General features: G+C 42.4%; 1 protein-coding gene across 1 annotated transcript in view; it reads left to right on the forward strand.

The window, feature by feature from the left end:
* Window positions 1-2,797: 2,797 nt before the first annotated feature.
* The window catches only part of GUCY1A2 (guanylate cyclase 1 soluble subunit alpha 2), a 431,015-nt gene continuing 416,752 nt past the window's right edge, over window positions 2,798-17,060 (forward strand). Inside the window, exon 1 of the mRNA XM_061125587.1 lies at window positions 2,798-3,097. Within this exon, the coding sequence (XP_060981570.1) occupies window positions 2,798-3,097 (300 nt within the window). The remainder of the gene's footprint in view (window positions 3,098-17,060) is intronic.

A 17,060-nucleotide genomic window follows, 5' to 3' on the forward strand; every position in this document is an offset into this window, starting at 1 on the left:
AACATTCAGAAAATTAAGATCATGGCATCTGGTCCCATCACTTCATGGGAAATAGATGGGGAAATAGTGGAAACAGTGTCAGACTTTATTTTTTTGGGCTCCAAAATCACTGCAGATGGTGATTGCAGCCATGAAATTAAAAAGACACTTACTCCTTGGAAGGAAATTTATGACCAACCTAGATAGTATATTAAAAAGCAGAGACATTACTTTGCCAACAAAGGTCAATCTAGTCAAGGCTATGGTTTTTCCAGTGGTCATGTATGGATGTGAGAGCTGGACTGTGAAGAAAGCTGAGTGCCGAAAAATTGATATTTTTGAACTGTGGTGTTGGAGAAGACTCTTGAGAGTCCCTTGGACTGCAAGGAGATCCAACCAGTCCATCCTGAAGGAGATCAGTCCTGGGAGTTCATTGGAAGGACTGATGATGAAGCTGAAACTCCAATACTTTGGCCACCTGATGTGAAGAGTTGACTCATTGGAAAAGACCCTGATGCTGGGAGGGATTGGGGGCAGGAGGAGAAGGGGGCAACAGAGGATGAGATGGCTGGATGGCATCACTGACTTGATGGATATGAGTTTGAGTAAACTCCGGGAGTTGGTGATGAACGGGGAGGCCTGGCATGCTGCGATTCATGGGGTCACAAAGAGTCGGACACGACTGAGCGACTGAACTGAACTGAGCAACTGAACTGAACCGAACTGATATATGTATATATATACATATATATGTATGTATGTATTTGAAGGGGAGTATGTGTGTGGTAATGTGCAAGTTCATATCTTTAACATCTATTTAAAACCTGATTAAGGCATATCTCTGAATCAACTTGAGGGCATTTTCCCCAAATGTAAAAGGAATCTTCAGACAGCATTTATATTTATTTGGGTTCTCATAAACAAACTGAAAGATTTAGAATTAAAAGCAAATTGAGGTTGTGTTGTAGCAAGGGGTTTTTGTTTTATCTGTTAGTTTTAAAATAGACACAATCCAGAAACCTATCTGCCTTTACCTTGGAAGAACCTTTGAAAGAAAAACTGCTTTTGCTTTTGTGTCTCTACAGAGCAAAAGCCAGAACCTGTCAACTTTTCTTTCCAGGGAAGGGGAATGGTGGGGAGCGTGCTCAGGTGCTTTGCTGCAGAAGGAAGCACAGCCAGGGACCCTTATTTGCCCATCTCAGTGTTAGAACAAGTCCCAGGCTTTCCTGGAGCTAAAGCAAGCACAATGGGGAGGCGCACTAAGCGCCACTGTTCTTTTGCCAAGAGGCAGGCTTTGGAATGGGGCTTCCCTGGTAGCTCAGTCGGTACAGAATCCCCCTGCAACGAGGGAAACCTCCGTTCGCCCCCTGGGTTGGGAAGATCCCCCGGAGGAGGGCATAGCAACCCACTCCAGTATTCTTGTCTGGAGAATCCCCATGGACAGAGGAGCCTGGCAGGCTACACAGTCCATGGGGTCGCAAAGAGTCGGACACGACCGAGAGACTAAGCATAGCGCAGCCCAAGCTTTGGAGTGAAGCAGCTCCACAGCAAACCTGGGAGGCTGTTCTTGGGCTTTGAAAAGTCTTTCTCTCACTCCCCTTGGCTTTCCCGAGCAGCATTTGCAGCCTAGCCCGAATAGATCGCATATTTGGAGCAAAGCGCCAGGAGAATGAAGGGTAGTGTCATTCCCCGGCTCCTAGGTGGTGGAGTCCGTGGAGGGACTGCGCCTGCAACCGCGGCTCCAGGTGGCCAGCGGAGCTGTCCAGCACCAGCACAGAGGCGGGGGGCCAGCGGCCCGGGCTCGCCCAGCCAGGTCGATGCTCGGCAACAGGGCTCTTGCCCAAGCAGACGCTGTCCTCATTCACTGCCTCTCGGCTCTGGGCTATCTACAAGCCCACGCAGCCTCGGCCGAGGAGGAGAACACCCGTCCTCACCAGCTGCTGCTCCAGCAGGGTGGGTGGGCCCTCCCCTTCCCTCGTAAGCGACTCCTTGGGCATGGGCGGGCTGGACCCCTCGGCTTTCCCCCTTGGCCTCAGGACTTCCCAAATGAACTCGGAGGGAAAGATCGATGATGGGCTCTAAATGATGGACCCCAGTTCCACGCCCTCAGGCTTCCCCGAGGCGGCTGCAGAGGCAGGTGTTCCGTCCCGGCCGGGTGCCCCCCTGTCTCAGGGCCTCCGGGGCCCCGTCTGCTGCTCAGCTGCCTCTTCCGCGAGGAGGTGGGGACGGCGGGAGCCGGGGTGGCGCTCAGAGGACGGCGCCGAAGTGTCCCCGTTGCTCCCGAAACGTGGCGACAGCACAGAGGCAGAGACTTCCAGTGGGTGCGAAGGCGACACGTGACGGCTGCGGAGAGACGGCGCGGAGGAGGGGGCGCGCGGAGGCAGGAGGCGGGCGGCGAGGCGAGGGGAGGCGGGAGGGAAGGCGGGCGGAGCGGGGGCACCAGGGGCGAGCTGGGCGCGCGGGCGGCGCGAGCCTCTGCCTCCGCGGCCGCGCGGCCGCCGCCTCCCCGCCCGGCCGCCCCCGGGCTCACAGCCTCCCCACGAGCCGGAGAGCGACCGCGGAGACGCGTCCAGGCGCGCGCCGAGGCGGCAGCGGCCGGCGAACGCGGGCCCAGAGCAGCGCGGCGCTGCAAGTTCCCGCCATGAGCAGTCGGCTCCCGAGGCTCCGCGGCTCCGGGGCCGCCCTCCCGGCCGAGCAGCCCTGCCCCGTCGCCCCGCGGCCGCAGCGCCCCTAACGCCGCCGGTGCAACCGCCGCCGCCGCCCGTATCCCCGCCGCCGCCGTCGCCGCCGCCGCCTCGGCCGCCGCAGCGCCGACAGCATGTCTCGGAGGAAGATTTCGTCCGAGTCCTTCAGCTCCCTGGGCTCCGACTATCTGGAGACCAGCCCCGAGGATGAGGTGGAGTGCCCGTTGTCCAGGCTCTGCTGGAACGGCGGCCGCAGCGCGCCCGGGCCGCTCGAGCCCAGCGCGGCGCTCGTCTCCGCCCGAGCCCCGGCGGCCGGCGCAGCAGCAGCCGCCGCAGTCAGCGCCGCCACGGCCGGGGCCAGGCGAGCGCAGCGCCGGAGGCGGGTCAACCTGGACTCGCTGGGCGAGAGCATCAGCCGTCTGACGGCGCCCTCGGTGAGTAGAGACGCGGGCAGGGCCGAGCCTCGGGAGGAAGGACGCGGACCGGGCGGGTGGGCGCCAGGCTGGTCCCGCCGCGTGCCAAGAGCCCCGCCGCCGGGGGGTGGAGGGGCCTAGCCCGGCCTAGTTCCCGATGACCCCCGGGAGAGACCTGGACTTCGGGCCCTGGTGGAAGGGGTCACTGGGATACGGGCATGGAATGAGACTTCACTCCTCCGGGGGAGCTCCTGATTCAAAGGTCTGTCTGCCCACCTCCAGCATTTGCAACCTCCTTCGTCGCAGTCACCCTGACGACTCGACGGCTCCTTCTCACCCACCTGTTTTCTTTCCCCCAAACTTTCCCAGTTACTGTGTCTCCTCTCTTCTCCAGCATCCCACAGGAACCCCTACTCTCAGGAAACTCTTCCCCTCTCCCTGCCCACCCCCCCGCCACTCTCTTGCTCTTAGCATGACCTTCTCTGACATCTTTGAATTCTGCAAGCTAACTGCCTTCATATATTGCATTCCTTTTCTCAGTCTTTAGGGACCGGTTGTCATATAATTTTTTGAGTTGCCTTTTGATGAAGAGCCCTCTCATCTCTTGTTTTCTCACCACCGAATGTGTTTTTTCTTGGTCACTGGTCATTTATTGGCTCTATCTTCTTCTGTGGGTAACCCGGGTATTTGGTTTTCTAAACTCTCTCTTCTGTTTCTCGCACCCCTACCTCATCCTTCACTCTCTGCCCCCTGGATTCTTTAGTGCATTCTCCCTCAGTTTTTCAGTTTCCTTATGTTAGGCCCCGAGCAACTATCTGTTGAATGAATAAATGCCTGCCTAGCTCTAACTTGTGCTCATTCGGGATGGCTGTGTCATCAGTTCCAGGTGTACTCCAGACTCCCTATGATTCTTGGCATCTTTCCAGAGCACTCCGCCTCCTTCCTGGTCAAGCATTTCAGCTTCTCTTGACTTTTAATCTTTGCAGTAATGCCAGAGTTCTGTTTCAGTCTTTCTCAGACTGTGTGAGCTCTGTTTTGAAGGAACTCCATTGCAGACAGAATGCTAAAGAGATGCACTGTTAAACCAAAGCTGCTTTTTATTTGCACCTTGACTGGTTACACGGATTTCAACTTCGGAAAGCACTTTTAGCTACCCGTCTCTGAGACTTTTACTTCTTTAAAGTTTCCAAAGTGAATCTGAACAGTGATTTTGTTTGCCTACTCTTGAGTCTCCCTCTTGAAAGTGCTCTTGCAGTTGATGGTAGGAGGGCCTTGAGAAAGAATCGGATCCAGAGAGACTGGGGACTTGTACCAGGCAGTCCTACAAATAGCCTGGGGCTGTTGCCTTGATGGAGTATGGCCTTTTCCTGTAGCAATGAGACTGCTGTTTCAGTCATCTTCCTTTTTTGTGCATTTTCCCTTCAAATACCTTTTTGCCACTTCTTCCATTGATAACCTAGGCACAAAACTCAAAATAGGTTAGCTACTGTTTGCTATTATTAATGCAGATATTTCCCAGGAAGCACACTTTTAGGAACTATTTGATGTTGCAAATTGTTGAACTTAAGCCTTTATAAAAGGAGTCCAGTAATCCTATGCATGTGTAGTTTTGTGTCAGTGCCCAAAGCAACATTTGTGCAGTATACTAATTCTTCATTGTAACAGATTCATATCTAATATGATAATTTTACTAAAGATAAGTATTAGATTTTTGTGGGAATTGTTTTTATAATTCTGGAAGGTTTTTTTTCTTCCCCTAAAAATCAAAATTTACAAATTTTTCAAAAGTTGTGGCAGTGCCTTTGGCAATGCCAGTTTAACATAAGACTACTCTCGGCGACTTATATTAGAAATAGATAAAAGAAATTGAATGCTACTATTTATTGCCAAAATAAGAGGGAAGAAACAGTCTCTGACTTTTACCTTTTATAAACGTAAAATTTGAATGACTTTGGCTCTTTGCCAGATTAAAAAAAAACATGTAATCAGGTGTTTAGATAAGAAATTTGAAAATAATTGTGATAATCAGAAATAAGCAACAGCTGTATGTACTTTCCATCCTGTAATTCTTTTCTATTTTGAAAAAGCTTTTTCACCTGTAATGCTGAAAACATATAGGTGAATATTGTGTAACAATTCCAACTTCCTAAGACATGTATAAATCAGTTCTCATTGACTCACCATATCAACAGTGGACTTGGTAACACAAAACAGTATATTTCAAAGCAGTGACTATTCTGTGTTCTCTACCCCCATTTTCTTTTGTTTGGCAAACTAGAACACTACTTCAAAAAATTACTGTAAATTTGTTCTCCTACGTTGTCAGCATTCTAAACTCCTCTGGAAACACTTATGTCCTATCCAGTGTCCTTTCATTAGAGCTGAACAACTTAAAAACGAATGAACAAGCAAAAGAACCCAAACCCAAAAAACTCTGAGAACAGCCATTATCAGAGCATTCTTAGATGGAAATTTCTAATTGTTTTGAGTTTTGCAAACCTTCTTGCATTGCTATGGAAGCTCTTGTCTTCATAGTGGTCTCATTGTGGAATGTTGTCTTGATCACTGGAGATTTCCTTCTTTTTTATGCAGAATAATTTGCAAGTAGGGAAATGGAAATACATTTAATAAATACTATGATATTGCCAAGTAATTCAGCTAGTAATTTGGTCAATGGAATATTCAAACTCAGGTTTTCGATATTTTAAGAGATACTAATAGCTGCATTGATGTTAGCTATACAGGTTATAATACTTCATAACATTTTAATAATAAAAGTAAATTGAACTGATGAAATTGAAAAAAAATCCAGAATTCAGGAGACCTGGTTCTCATTCACTGTGCCTTGGATAACTAAATACATGTATATCACTGTGTATATCACTTTTACTATCTAGGATCATTCTTTTCTGTAAATTATTACATTTAAAGCCTCTCCCTGTTCTGGCATTCTATGAAGACAGGTATCGTCATGCTATCAGTGTTGTTCACTCACTCAGTCAGTCACTCAGTCATGTCTGACACTTTGTAACCTCATGGACTGCAGCACACCAGGCTTCCCTGTCCTTCATTATCTCCCAGAGCTTGTCAAACTCATGTCCATTGAATCAGAGATGCCATCCAACAATTTCATCCTCTGTCGTCCCCTTCTCCTGCCTTCAATCTTTCCCAGCATCCAGGTCTTTACCAATGAGTTGGCTCTTTCCCATCAGGTGGCCAAAGTATTGGAGCTTCAGCTTCAGCATCAGTCCTTCCAATGAATATTCAGGGTTGATTTCCTTTAGGATTGACTGGTTTGATCTCCTTGCAGTTCAATGGACTCTCGAGAGTTTTCTCCAACACCAGTTAGAGAACATCAATTCTTTGGGGTTCAGCCCTCTTTATGGTCCAACTTTCACATCCATACATGACTCCAACCATAGCTTTGACTATATGGACCTTTGTTGGCAAAGTGATGTCTCTGCTTTTTTTAATATGCTGTCTACATTTTTCATAGCTTTTCTTAAGGAGTAAGGAGTAAGGAGTCTCCTTAGCTTTTTCATAGCTTTTCTTAAGGAGTAAGCAGTCTCCATCTGCAGTGATTTTGGAGCCCACGAAAATAAAGTCTGTCACTGTTTCCATTTTTTGCCCATCTATTAGCCATGAAGTGATGGGACTGGATGCCATGATCTTTGTTTTTTGAATGTTAAGTTTTAAGCCAGCTTTTTCACTCTCTTCTTTCACCTTCATCAAGAGGCCCTTTAGTTCCTCTTCACTCTCTGCCGTTAGGGTGGTGTCATCTGCATATCTGAGGTTATTGGTATTTCTCTTGGCAATCTTGATTCTAGCTTGAGTTTCATCTAGCCCAGCATTTTGGGTGTAAGTTAAATAAGTTTTAAGTTAAATAAGCATGTAAGTTAAATAAGTTTTCAATAAACTCTCACAGTGGCATATGAAATAAAAAGAAAGGACATATGAGTTTTAAAACTGAGGAAAATAGATTATTTTCTCAAATAGGGGCATCAAAGTACTATTTTTTTCCAATTAGTTGTTAAAAAATATTTGAGGGTCTGCCATGTGGCAAGTATTGTGCAAAGCATTGGTGATACAATTGCCAAATAAAGCTTTCCCATTCTTCAACCTCATGAAACTTTAATTATAGCTTTTATTCTAAGTAAACTGTATTGAGGGAAAATATAAGAACTCCAGTTGCTGTGGAGATATTTAGGGGACGTTTTATCCTCCACTTTGGTTGGTTTTGTTCACTGCAGATCTCTGGGGTGCAGCCATAAAGAGAAAAATAATCCTAAAGATCTGGTATAAATCACTTATTATGTTATTTATTTTGCAATAATTTACCTGGGAACACATACGAAGAAACAGCTGGGACTTTTTGCATCAAGGGTAAATTTGGGATCTCATTTTATTTTCATTTTATTTTTATGAATGATGATTGCTTAGACCCCTATCACTTTGACCTCAGTTTTGGGTTTGCTAATATCAGCCTATCAGTGAAGATACTCTCAGAAATCACCTGGGGGCAAGGCTTTCTTAGGTCTCTTGTCTGAGCACTACTAGCTGTTAAAACATTTGTTTGCATGCTCAGTTGCTCAGTCATGTCCAACTTTTTGTAACCCCAAGGACTGTAGCCCTCCAGGCACATTATAGGTGACTTTGAAGACTTCCGAAGCTATAGATAGCAGAATGACAGGAAGAAAAGTAACAGAATTGCACGGATGGCATTACTTACATAAGGATTAGTCCAAGAAGTAAAGAACAGCCAGGAAAGAAAAAGGAAGGGAAGCTTGAATTTAAGTAGCAAAAAAGCAAAATTGTTTTTGGAAAGGAAATTTTATTGATACATGCCAATGAAAAATTGAAAGAGCATAAAAAATACATATTTAGTCTCTCACTAAATAAAATGAACTCTGTGATATATAAGGCCTTAAATAAAACCTTAGAAATTGTAAGTGTAACTAACATGTAAATCATGAAAAGTATATAAAATATATTTGTGAGGTAAGATATTTGACACATTTATGTGTTTTAATTGGAATTTTAAGATTTTGAAGCTATGGGTTGTAAACTTCTGAGCAATAAATTCATTAAAATTAAAAATTAAACCAAATGTATTCTAGCAGTTTAATGATTTCACTTTTGTATAAATTAGACACTACAATCTGAAATCAGAATTTAATGGCCTTTTCTGTTTCTATAGAAATATTTCAATATTCTATTTTCTATTTCTATTACTTTTCTCTACTTCATCCCTAGTCATCAGAAATAACGTGGCAGAGTTGAAAGTACAAGCATATGTTTTTTGACAGACAATCTGAATAACTCCTTTCTGAGCCCTTTACTATATCTAAGACCCTGGGAGAGCCAACTCCTACCTTCTCAGAGCCTTAGTTTTCTATTTTGTGCAGTAGGAATCATGACTACCTTATAGCTGTGTTGTGAAAGAGGAGGAATATTTCTTGTAAAATTTCCTGAACTTGATAAATGATAGTTACAAGCTGCGATTCATTAACTTCAGTCAAATTTAAATGCCTCCAAGTGATCTATAATTGTTTGTTTTTTCTCAATAACTTACTTATGAGTGTATGAGTGCTATGGCTATAGCCTGTAAAGGCTCCTCTCTCCGTGGGATTCTCCAGGCAAGAATACTGGATTGGGTTGCCATGCTCTCCTCCAGGGGATCTTCCTGACATAGGGATTGAACCCACATCTCTTTTGCCTCCTGCATTGGCAGGCAGATTCTTCACTACTAGTGCTGCCTGGGAAGACCTTACTTATTAATAACCTTATTAAAAAAGGCTTCCCTGGTGGCTCAGTAGTAAGAAATGGCAAACCACTCCAGTATTCTTGTCTGAGAAATCCCATGATTTCTCAGAGGAGCCTGGCAGCCTGGGGTCCCAAAGTCAGACATGACTTAGTGACTAAACAACAATAACAACCTTATTTAAAGAGTTCATAGGTCAACTGATGACATGTACCTAAAAAAATTGATAAGGTGTAAATTTTATTGGCATTGCCCAGTCTATCCATTAAAAAATTAAAAGTGGAGCCCATTTTTGTCTATGACTCACGTGAGTACATAAAATGTGTCATCATTGCAGATTTAAAACTTTCTGTCAAACTGTTGAATGTTATGTGGCAGTATGAGTACCATTACTATAAATTCCATAAAAATACTACAACATATGTATTTGGTAGAATATGGGTATTTCAATGCAAATTATTTTTAACTTAGGAAAAATCATTAGCTGAAAGAAAAATGTTTATGTCACTTTCCTGAGAATTTCAAGAGTTCCCCATCCACTACATTCAAAATAATTTGTATGTTCAAAGGCTTAGGCTGTGAGATACAACAGTGACCCAACTAATAACTTTTATGTTTTGTGTAAGGCACTTTATTCTACCAGCTCAGTTGTTGGACCTTCATTTTAAAGATAAATTTTGACTATGGGAAATGACATCAGTGATTATTAGTTTGTGAGTAGAGGTAACGTAATTATATAATCATTTTTACTATATAGTTTATATAGTTTTTTTATAGTTTATATAGTTTATCTTGAAGTACTCTGAGGTGTGTGAGAGGGGTTGCTATTGTTGTTCAGTTGCTGAGCTGTGTCCAACTCTTTACAACTCCTGTGGAGTGCAGCTTGTCAGGCTTTCCTGTCCTTCTTTTTCACACTCATCAAGAGGCTCTTTAGTTCCTCTTCACTTTCTGCCATTAGGTGGTGTCATCTGCATATGTGAGGTTGTAGATATTCCTCCTGGCAATCTTGATTCCACTTGTGCTTCATATAGCCCAGCATTTTGCACGAGGTATTTTGCTTTTTCTATGATCCAATGGATGTTGGCAATTAGGTCTCTGGTTCTCTGCCTTTTCTAAATCCAGCTTGTACATCTGGAAGTTCTTTGTTCACATACCGTTGAAGGATTTTGAGCATTACCTTGCTAGCATGTGAAATGAGTGCAATTGTGTGGTAGTTTGAACATTCTTTGGCATTGCCCTTCTTTGGGATTGGAATGAAAACTGACTTTTTCCAGTACTCTGGCAATTGCTGAGTTTTTCAGATTTGCTGGCATATGAGTGTAACACTTTGAAGTAAAGTGAAGTGAAGTCGCTCAATCATGTCTGATTCTTTGCGACCCCATGGACTGTAGCCTACCATGCTCCTCCATCCATGGGATTTTCCAGGCAAGAGGACTGGAGTGGGGTGCCATTTCCTTCTCCAGAGGATCTTCCCAACGCAGGGATTGCATTGTGGGCAGACGCTTTACCATCTGAGCCACCAGGGCACTTTAACAGCATCATATTTTAGATTTATAAATAGCTTTATAAATAGATTTATAAATAGCTCAGCTGGAATTCCATCACCTCCACTAGCTTTGTTTTTAGTAATGCTTCCTAAGGCCTACTTGGCTTCACATTCCAGGATGTCAGGTAAGTGACCAAACCATTGTGATTATCTGAGTCATTAAGACCTTTTTTGTACAGTTCTTCTGTGTATTCTTGCCACTCATCTTAATCTCTTCTGCTTGTGTTAGATCCTTGCTGTTCCTGTCCTTTAGTGTGTCCTTCTTTGCATGATCTGTTCCTTTAGAATTGCTAATTTTCTTGAAGAGATCTCTAGTTTTTCCCATTCTATTGTATTCCTCTATTTCTTTGCGTTGTTCACCTAAGAAGGCTTTCTTATCTCTCCTTGCTGTTCTTTGGAACTCTGCATTCAATTGGGTATATCTTTCCCTTTCTCCTTTGCCTTTTGCTTCTCTTCTTTTCTAAGCTATTTGTAAGGCTTCCTTAGATAAGCATTTTGCCTTGTTTCATTTCTTTCTTGGGGATGGTTTTGGTCACCGCTTCCCGTACACTGCAGTGAACCTCTGTCCACAGTTCTTCAGACACTCTGTCTGTCAAATCTAATCTGTTGAATCTATTTGTCACTTCCACTGTATAATCATAAGGGATTGGATTTGGGTTGTAACTGAATGGCCCAGGGGTTTTACCTACTTTCTTCAACTTAAATCTGAATTTTGAAATGAGCTCATGATCTGAGTGGCAGTCAGCTCCAAATCTTGTGTTTGCTAACTATATAGAGTTTCTCCATCTTTGGTTGCAAAGAATGTAATCAGTCTGCTTTTGGTATTGACCATCTGTTGATGTCTATGTGTAGAGTCAACTCTTGTTGTTGGAAGAGGGTGTTTGCTATGCCCAGTGTATTCTCTTGGCCAAACTCTGTTAGCTTTTTCCTTGCTTCGTTTTGTACTCCAAGGTCAAACTTGCCTGTTACTCCAGGTATCTCTTAACTTTTTACTTTTGCATTCTAATCCTCTATGATGAAAATGGCATCTTGGGTGTTAGTTCTAGAAGATCTTATAGGTCTTCATACAACTGTTCAGCTTCAGCTACTTTGGCATCAGTGGTTGGGGCATAGACTTGGGTTGCTATGATATTGAATGGTTTGCCTTGGAATCGAACAGAGATCATTCTGTCATTTTTGAGACTGCAACCAACTACTCCATTTCGGACTCTTGTTGACTATGAGGGCTACTCCATTTCTTCTAAAGGATTCTTGCCCATGTTAGTAGGTAAGATGATAATGATATTCAGATGATAGTGGTCATCTGAATTAAATTTACCTATTCCAGTCCATTTTAGTTCACTGATGCCTAAAATGCCGATGTTTACTCTTGCCATCTGCTGTTTGACCACGTCCAATTTACCTTGATTCATGGACCTAGCATTCCAGGTTCCTGTGCAATATTGTTCTCTACAGCATCAGACTTTATTGTACCACCAGACACACCCACAACTGGGCAGAGTTAACTCTAGTTGCAGCTTCTTGTGGCAGTGGCAAAGCCCTCAGTAGTTGCAATGCATGGGCTCTAGAACGTGTAGGCTTTAGTAGTTGTTGAGTATGGACCTAATTGCCCGACAGTACATGTAATGTTCCTGGACTGGGGATCAAACCTATTTCCCTGCATTGACAGACAGATTCTCTACCACTGGACAACCAGGAAAGTCCTTTTTTTTTTAAGTCCATATGCCTCTGTCATATGGAGCTGAAGGTAAAATTTTTTTAAAAAAACCTACATGTTTTTTTTTAATATGGTAGTAAAATTAGTGGGTTATCTCTAGATATAAACACTGTTTACTGTGAATTTCACATACATCTAGGAAGAAAAAAATTATGTGGCATAAGTAGGGAAAATATTTACAAGAGCTGGCTAGGCCTTTAAGAACTACACCTTCTTTGCAGGCCTGTATTTGATGCTTAAACCAATGATTAGGTCAAAAGTCAAAGTTCTGCTATTTAAATTCTGACTCATTTCAATGCTCTTATTTTTATCTTGCATTTAGTATGGTATGTAATACTTAATGGATTTTCAATTAAATGTTCAGAATAAGTGAAAGATGTTCTTGTTTAAGAATTATTATTATATTAATAATTTATTAATATAATTGTTGTTTATCCAATTATTGTTATTTCTCTTTTGTTTAATTTTTTCCTGTGTTATGTTTGGTTCAATCAAACAAAATAGATTTCATACCTGGTCTCTGAGAGATACTTTCATGTATGCAAACCTGTTTGAATTTTACTTACTTTTGCCTTTTAAAGCGAAACTTCAGAATGAAGTTGTGCTAAAAAGAAAGAAAATGGAAAAGTATCCCTCTGCTGTAACTTCTTGAGAGGCCCATTTATATTTTAAGAAATTAGGTAAATGTAACAACTCTCCCAGTCTCCTGTAGAAGTCTGCTTATATTTTCTGTACAGCTCTCTTTCTGGTGGGGAATGTTTGTCAGTAAGTGGGCTGCTGTCACCAAAAATGCATTATTAGACAGAGTGAAAAACCCTTATTCCTTAAATATCACTTCAGGACAGGATCTGAAGATCTAGACTTATGTGCTGTAAGCTCGGAGCATCTCATAAAATTGAAAATTTCAGCGTACAGTGATTTAGGAAGTAGGGGAGCCGGAAATATCTTGGAAGACTGGAGATTTGTTATGGCTGTTTGGTGGAACTAAGAAAGAGTGAACATTCTTATAAATAGAACAGTGAGAAATAACTTCCTGCCTAGGCTTTATTTGGAGTTTATTAAACAGTTCTTCATTTGAGCTAGAGGTTATCAAACGTCAGTGAACAAAAGAAATACCTAAAAACAATGGTTGGAATGCAGATTACTGGGCTTCTTTCTCAGTGGGCCTGTTGTTTTTTTTCACCTGTTTTTTTTTGTTGTTGTTGTTGTTATCCAAATGTAGTTGATTTACAATCTTGTGCTGATTTTTGCTATACAGAAGAGTAATTCAGTTATATATACATGTCCTTTTTTCTATTCTTCCCCATTATGGTTTATCATAGGATATTGAATATAGTTCACTGTGCTATATACAGTAGGACCTTGTTTATCCATCCTGTATATACTAGTTTCCAATCCCAAAGAAAGGCAATGCCAAAGAATGTTCAAACTACCACACAATTGCACTCATTCACACACTAGCAGGGTAATGCTCAAAATTCTCCAAGCCAGGCTTCAACAGTGTGTGAACCGTGAATGTCCAGATGCTCAAGCTGGATTTAGAAAAGGCAGAGGAACCAGAGATCAAATTGCTAACATCTGCTGGACCATGGAAAAACAAGAAAGTTCCAGAAAAACATCTACTTCTGCTTTATTGACTATGCCAAAGCCTTTGACTGTGTGGATCACAACAAACTGTGGAAAATTCTTCAAGAGATGAGAATACCAGACCGCCTTAACTGCCTCCTGTGAAATCTGTATGCAAGTCAACAAGCAACAGTTAGCACAAGATATGGAACAACAGACTGGTTCCAAATTGTGAAAGGAGTATGTCAAGGTTGTATATTGTCACCCTGATTATTTAACTTAAATGCAGAGTACATCATGCAAAATGCTGGGCTGGATGAAGCACAAGCTGGAATCAAGACTGCTGGGAGAAATATAAATAACCTCAGATACGCAGATGACACCATCCTTCTGACAGAAAGTGGAGAGGAACTAAAGAGCCTCTTGATGAAAGTGAAAGAGGAGAATGAAAAAGCTGGCTTAAAACTCAACATTCAAAACGCTAAGATCATGGCATCCAGTCCCATCACTTCATGGCTAATAGATGGACAAAAAATGGAAACAGTGACAGACTTTATTTTCTTGGGCTCCAAAATCACTGCAGATGGTGACTACAGCCATGAAATTCAAAGATGCTTGCTCCTTGGAGAAAGTTATGAACAACCTAGACAGCATATTAAAAAGCAGAGACATTACTTTGCCAACAAAGGTCCGTCTAGTCAAAGCTATGGTTTTTCCAGTAGTCATGTATGGATGTGAGAGTTGGACTATAAAGAAAGTTGAGTGCCGAAGAACTGATGCTTTTGAACTGTGGTGTTGGAGAAGACTCTTGAGAGTCCCTTGGACTGTGAGGAGATTGAACCAGTCTATCCTAAAGAAAATCAGTCCTGAATATTCACTGGAAGGACAGATGCTGAAACTGAAATTCCAATACTTTGGCCACCTGATGTGAAGAACTGACTCACTAGAAAAGACCCTGATGCTGGGAAAGATTGAAGGTGGGAGGAGAAGGGGATGACAGAGGATGAGATGGTTGGATGGCATCACCAACTCGATGGACATGAGTTTGAGTAAATTCTGGGAGTTGGTGATGGACAGGGAAGCCTGGCGTGCTGCAGTCCATGGGGTTTCAAAGAGTCAGACACGACTGAGCAACTGAACTGAACTAAACTGGTGGACAGGGCTTTGCTTAGTAAAGCTTTAATTCAAATTTCTGCTGATGGGTGGGGTGCACTCCCTCCCTGGTAGTTGTTTGGCCTGAGGTGACCTGTGGTGAGCCCCTGGTGACCCTCACCTCTACAGGAGACCCTCCAACAGTAGCTGGTAGTTTTGGTTCAGTCCCCTGTGGGGTCCCTGCTCCTTTCCTCTGGATGTTGGTATGCACAAGATTTTGTTTGTGCCCTCCAAGACTGGAGTCTCTGTTTCCCCCAGTCCTGTGGAAGACCTATAATAAAATCATGCTGGCCTTCAAAGCCAGAGTCCCTGGAGTCAAAGGGACTGAACAAAGTCAGTTCCTTTGTCTGATACCCAGGCTGGGAAGCCTGATGTGGGGTTCAGAACCTTCATAGCAGTGGGAGAACTTCTTTGGTATTATTGTTCTCCAGTTTGTGGGTCACCCACCCAGCAGGTATGGGATTTGAGTTTATCATGATTGAGCCCCTCCTACCATCTTGCTGCAGCTTCTTCTTTGTCTTTGGACATGAAGTATGTTTTGTTGGTGGGTTCCCGGGTCCTCCTGTTGATGGTTGTTCAACAACTAGTTGCAATTTTGGTGTTCTTGAAGGAGGAGATGAATACACATCCTTCTACTCTGCCATCTTGAACTGGTGCTTGTATCTTTTTGAATTATAGTTTTTGTTTGGGTATGTGCCCTGGAGCGAGAATGTTGGATCATATGGCAACTCCAAATTTTAGTTTTCTGAGGAACCTCCATAGTGTTTTACATCCCCCCCCCCAAACAATGTAGGAGGATTCCATTTTCTCCACACCCTCTCTAGCATTTGTTTGTTTTAATGATGGCCATTCCCACTGCTTTGAGGTGGTATCTCACTGTAGTTTTTATTTGCATTTCCCTAATCATTGGGCTTCCCAGGTGGTGCTAGTGGAACCAACCTGCCAATGCAGGAGACATAAGAGACACAGGTTTGATCCCTGGGTTCAGGAAGATCTCCTGAAGAAGGGTGATGTTGAGCATTGTTTCATGTGCTAATTGGCCATCTGTATGTTATTTTTGGAGAGATGTCTGTAGGTCTTTTGCCCATTTTTTGACTGAGTTATTTGTTTTTTCAGTTGTTGAATTTTATGAGCTGTTTGTATATTTTGAAAATTAAGCCCTTGTCAGTAGCATCATAAATATTGTTTCTCATTCTGCAGGTTGTCTTTTTGCTTTGTTTATGGTTTCCTTTGCCGTGCGATCACTTGTATGTTTCATTAGGTGCCTCCCACCCCCTCCCTGCTTTTGGCTTTCATTTCTATTGCCTTGGGAGAGTGATCTAAGAAAACATTGATACTATTGATGTCAGAAAATGTTTTGCCTCTGTTTTCTTCTAGGAGTTGTATGGTGTCATGTCTTATATTTAAGTCTTTAAGCCATTTTGAGTCTATTTTTATGAATGGTGTGTGTGTGTTCTGACTTCATTTATTGATATGAAGGTGTCCAACTTTCCCAACACCACTTGCTAGAGAGACTGTCTTTTTTACATTGTATATTCTTGCCTCCTTTGTTGAAGATTAATTGACCATAAATGTGTTGGTTTATTTGGGGCTCTTTATTCCATTGTTCCATATGCCTGTTTTTGTGCAAATACCATGCTATTTTGACTCTTGTAGCTTTGTATTATTGTCTGAAGTCCGGGGAGGGCTATGCCTCCAGCTTTGGTTTTTCCTCACAATTGGTTTGGCAATGCTGGGTCTTTAATGGCTCCATATACATTTTAGGATTATTTGTTCCACTTATGCAAAAAATATCATGGGTAATGTGATAGGGACCATATTAACTCTGTAGATTGCTTTGGATAGTATGGCCATTTAAATAATATTAATTATTTCAATCCAAGAATATGAGATAGCTTTCTATTTCTTTCAATCATCCTCATTTTCCTTTGTTAATGTTTTATAGCTCTCAGCGAGTCTTTCACCTCCTTGGTCAGATTTATTCCTATGTATTTTATTTTTGGATTCAATTTTAAAAGTTTTTTGTTTTGTTTAAGATGGTGATAGAACAGAATTTAATTTCAAGTTTTTAAATTTAATTTCAAAAATTTTAATTTCAAGAATATTACATTTTAAAAATAATTCTGTAGCTCTTTTCTTAAGCTTAGGATAGCCAGAATGGCCTTTTATTTTTCATTCAGTTTTTTAAAAATTAAATTTGTTATTTTATTGAAGGATTACAGAATTTTGTTGTTTTCTGTCA

This window comes from Dama dama, chromosome 1 (genome assembly GCF_033118175.1).
Source record: "Dama dama isolate Ldn47 chromosome 1, ASM3311817v1, whole genome shotgun sequence".
Taxonomy (NCBI): domain Eukaryota; kingdom Metazoa; phylum Chordata; class Mammalia; order Artiodactyla; family Cervidae; genus Dama; species Dama dama.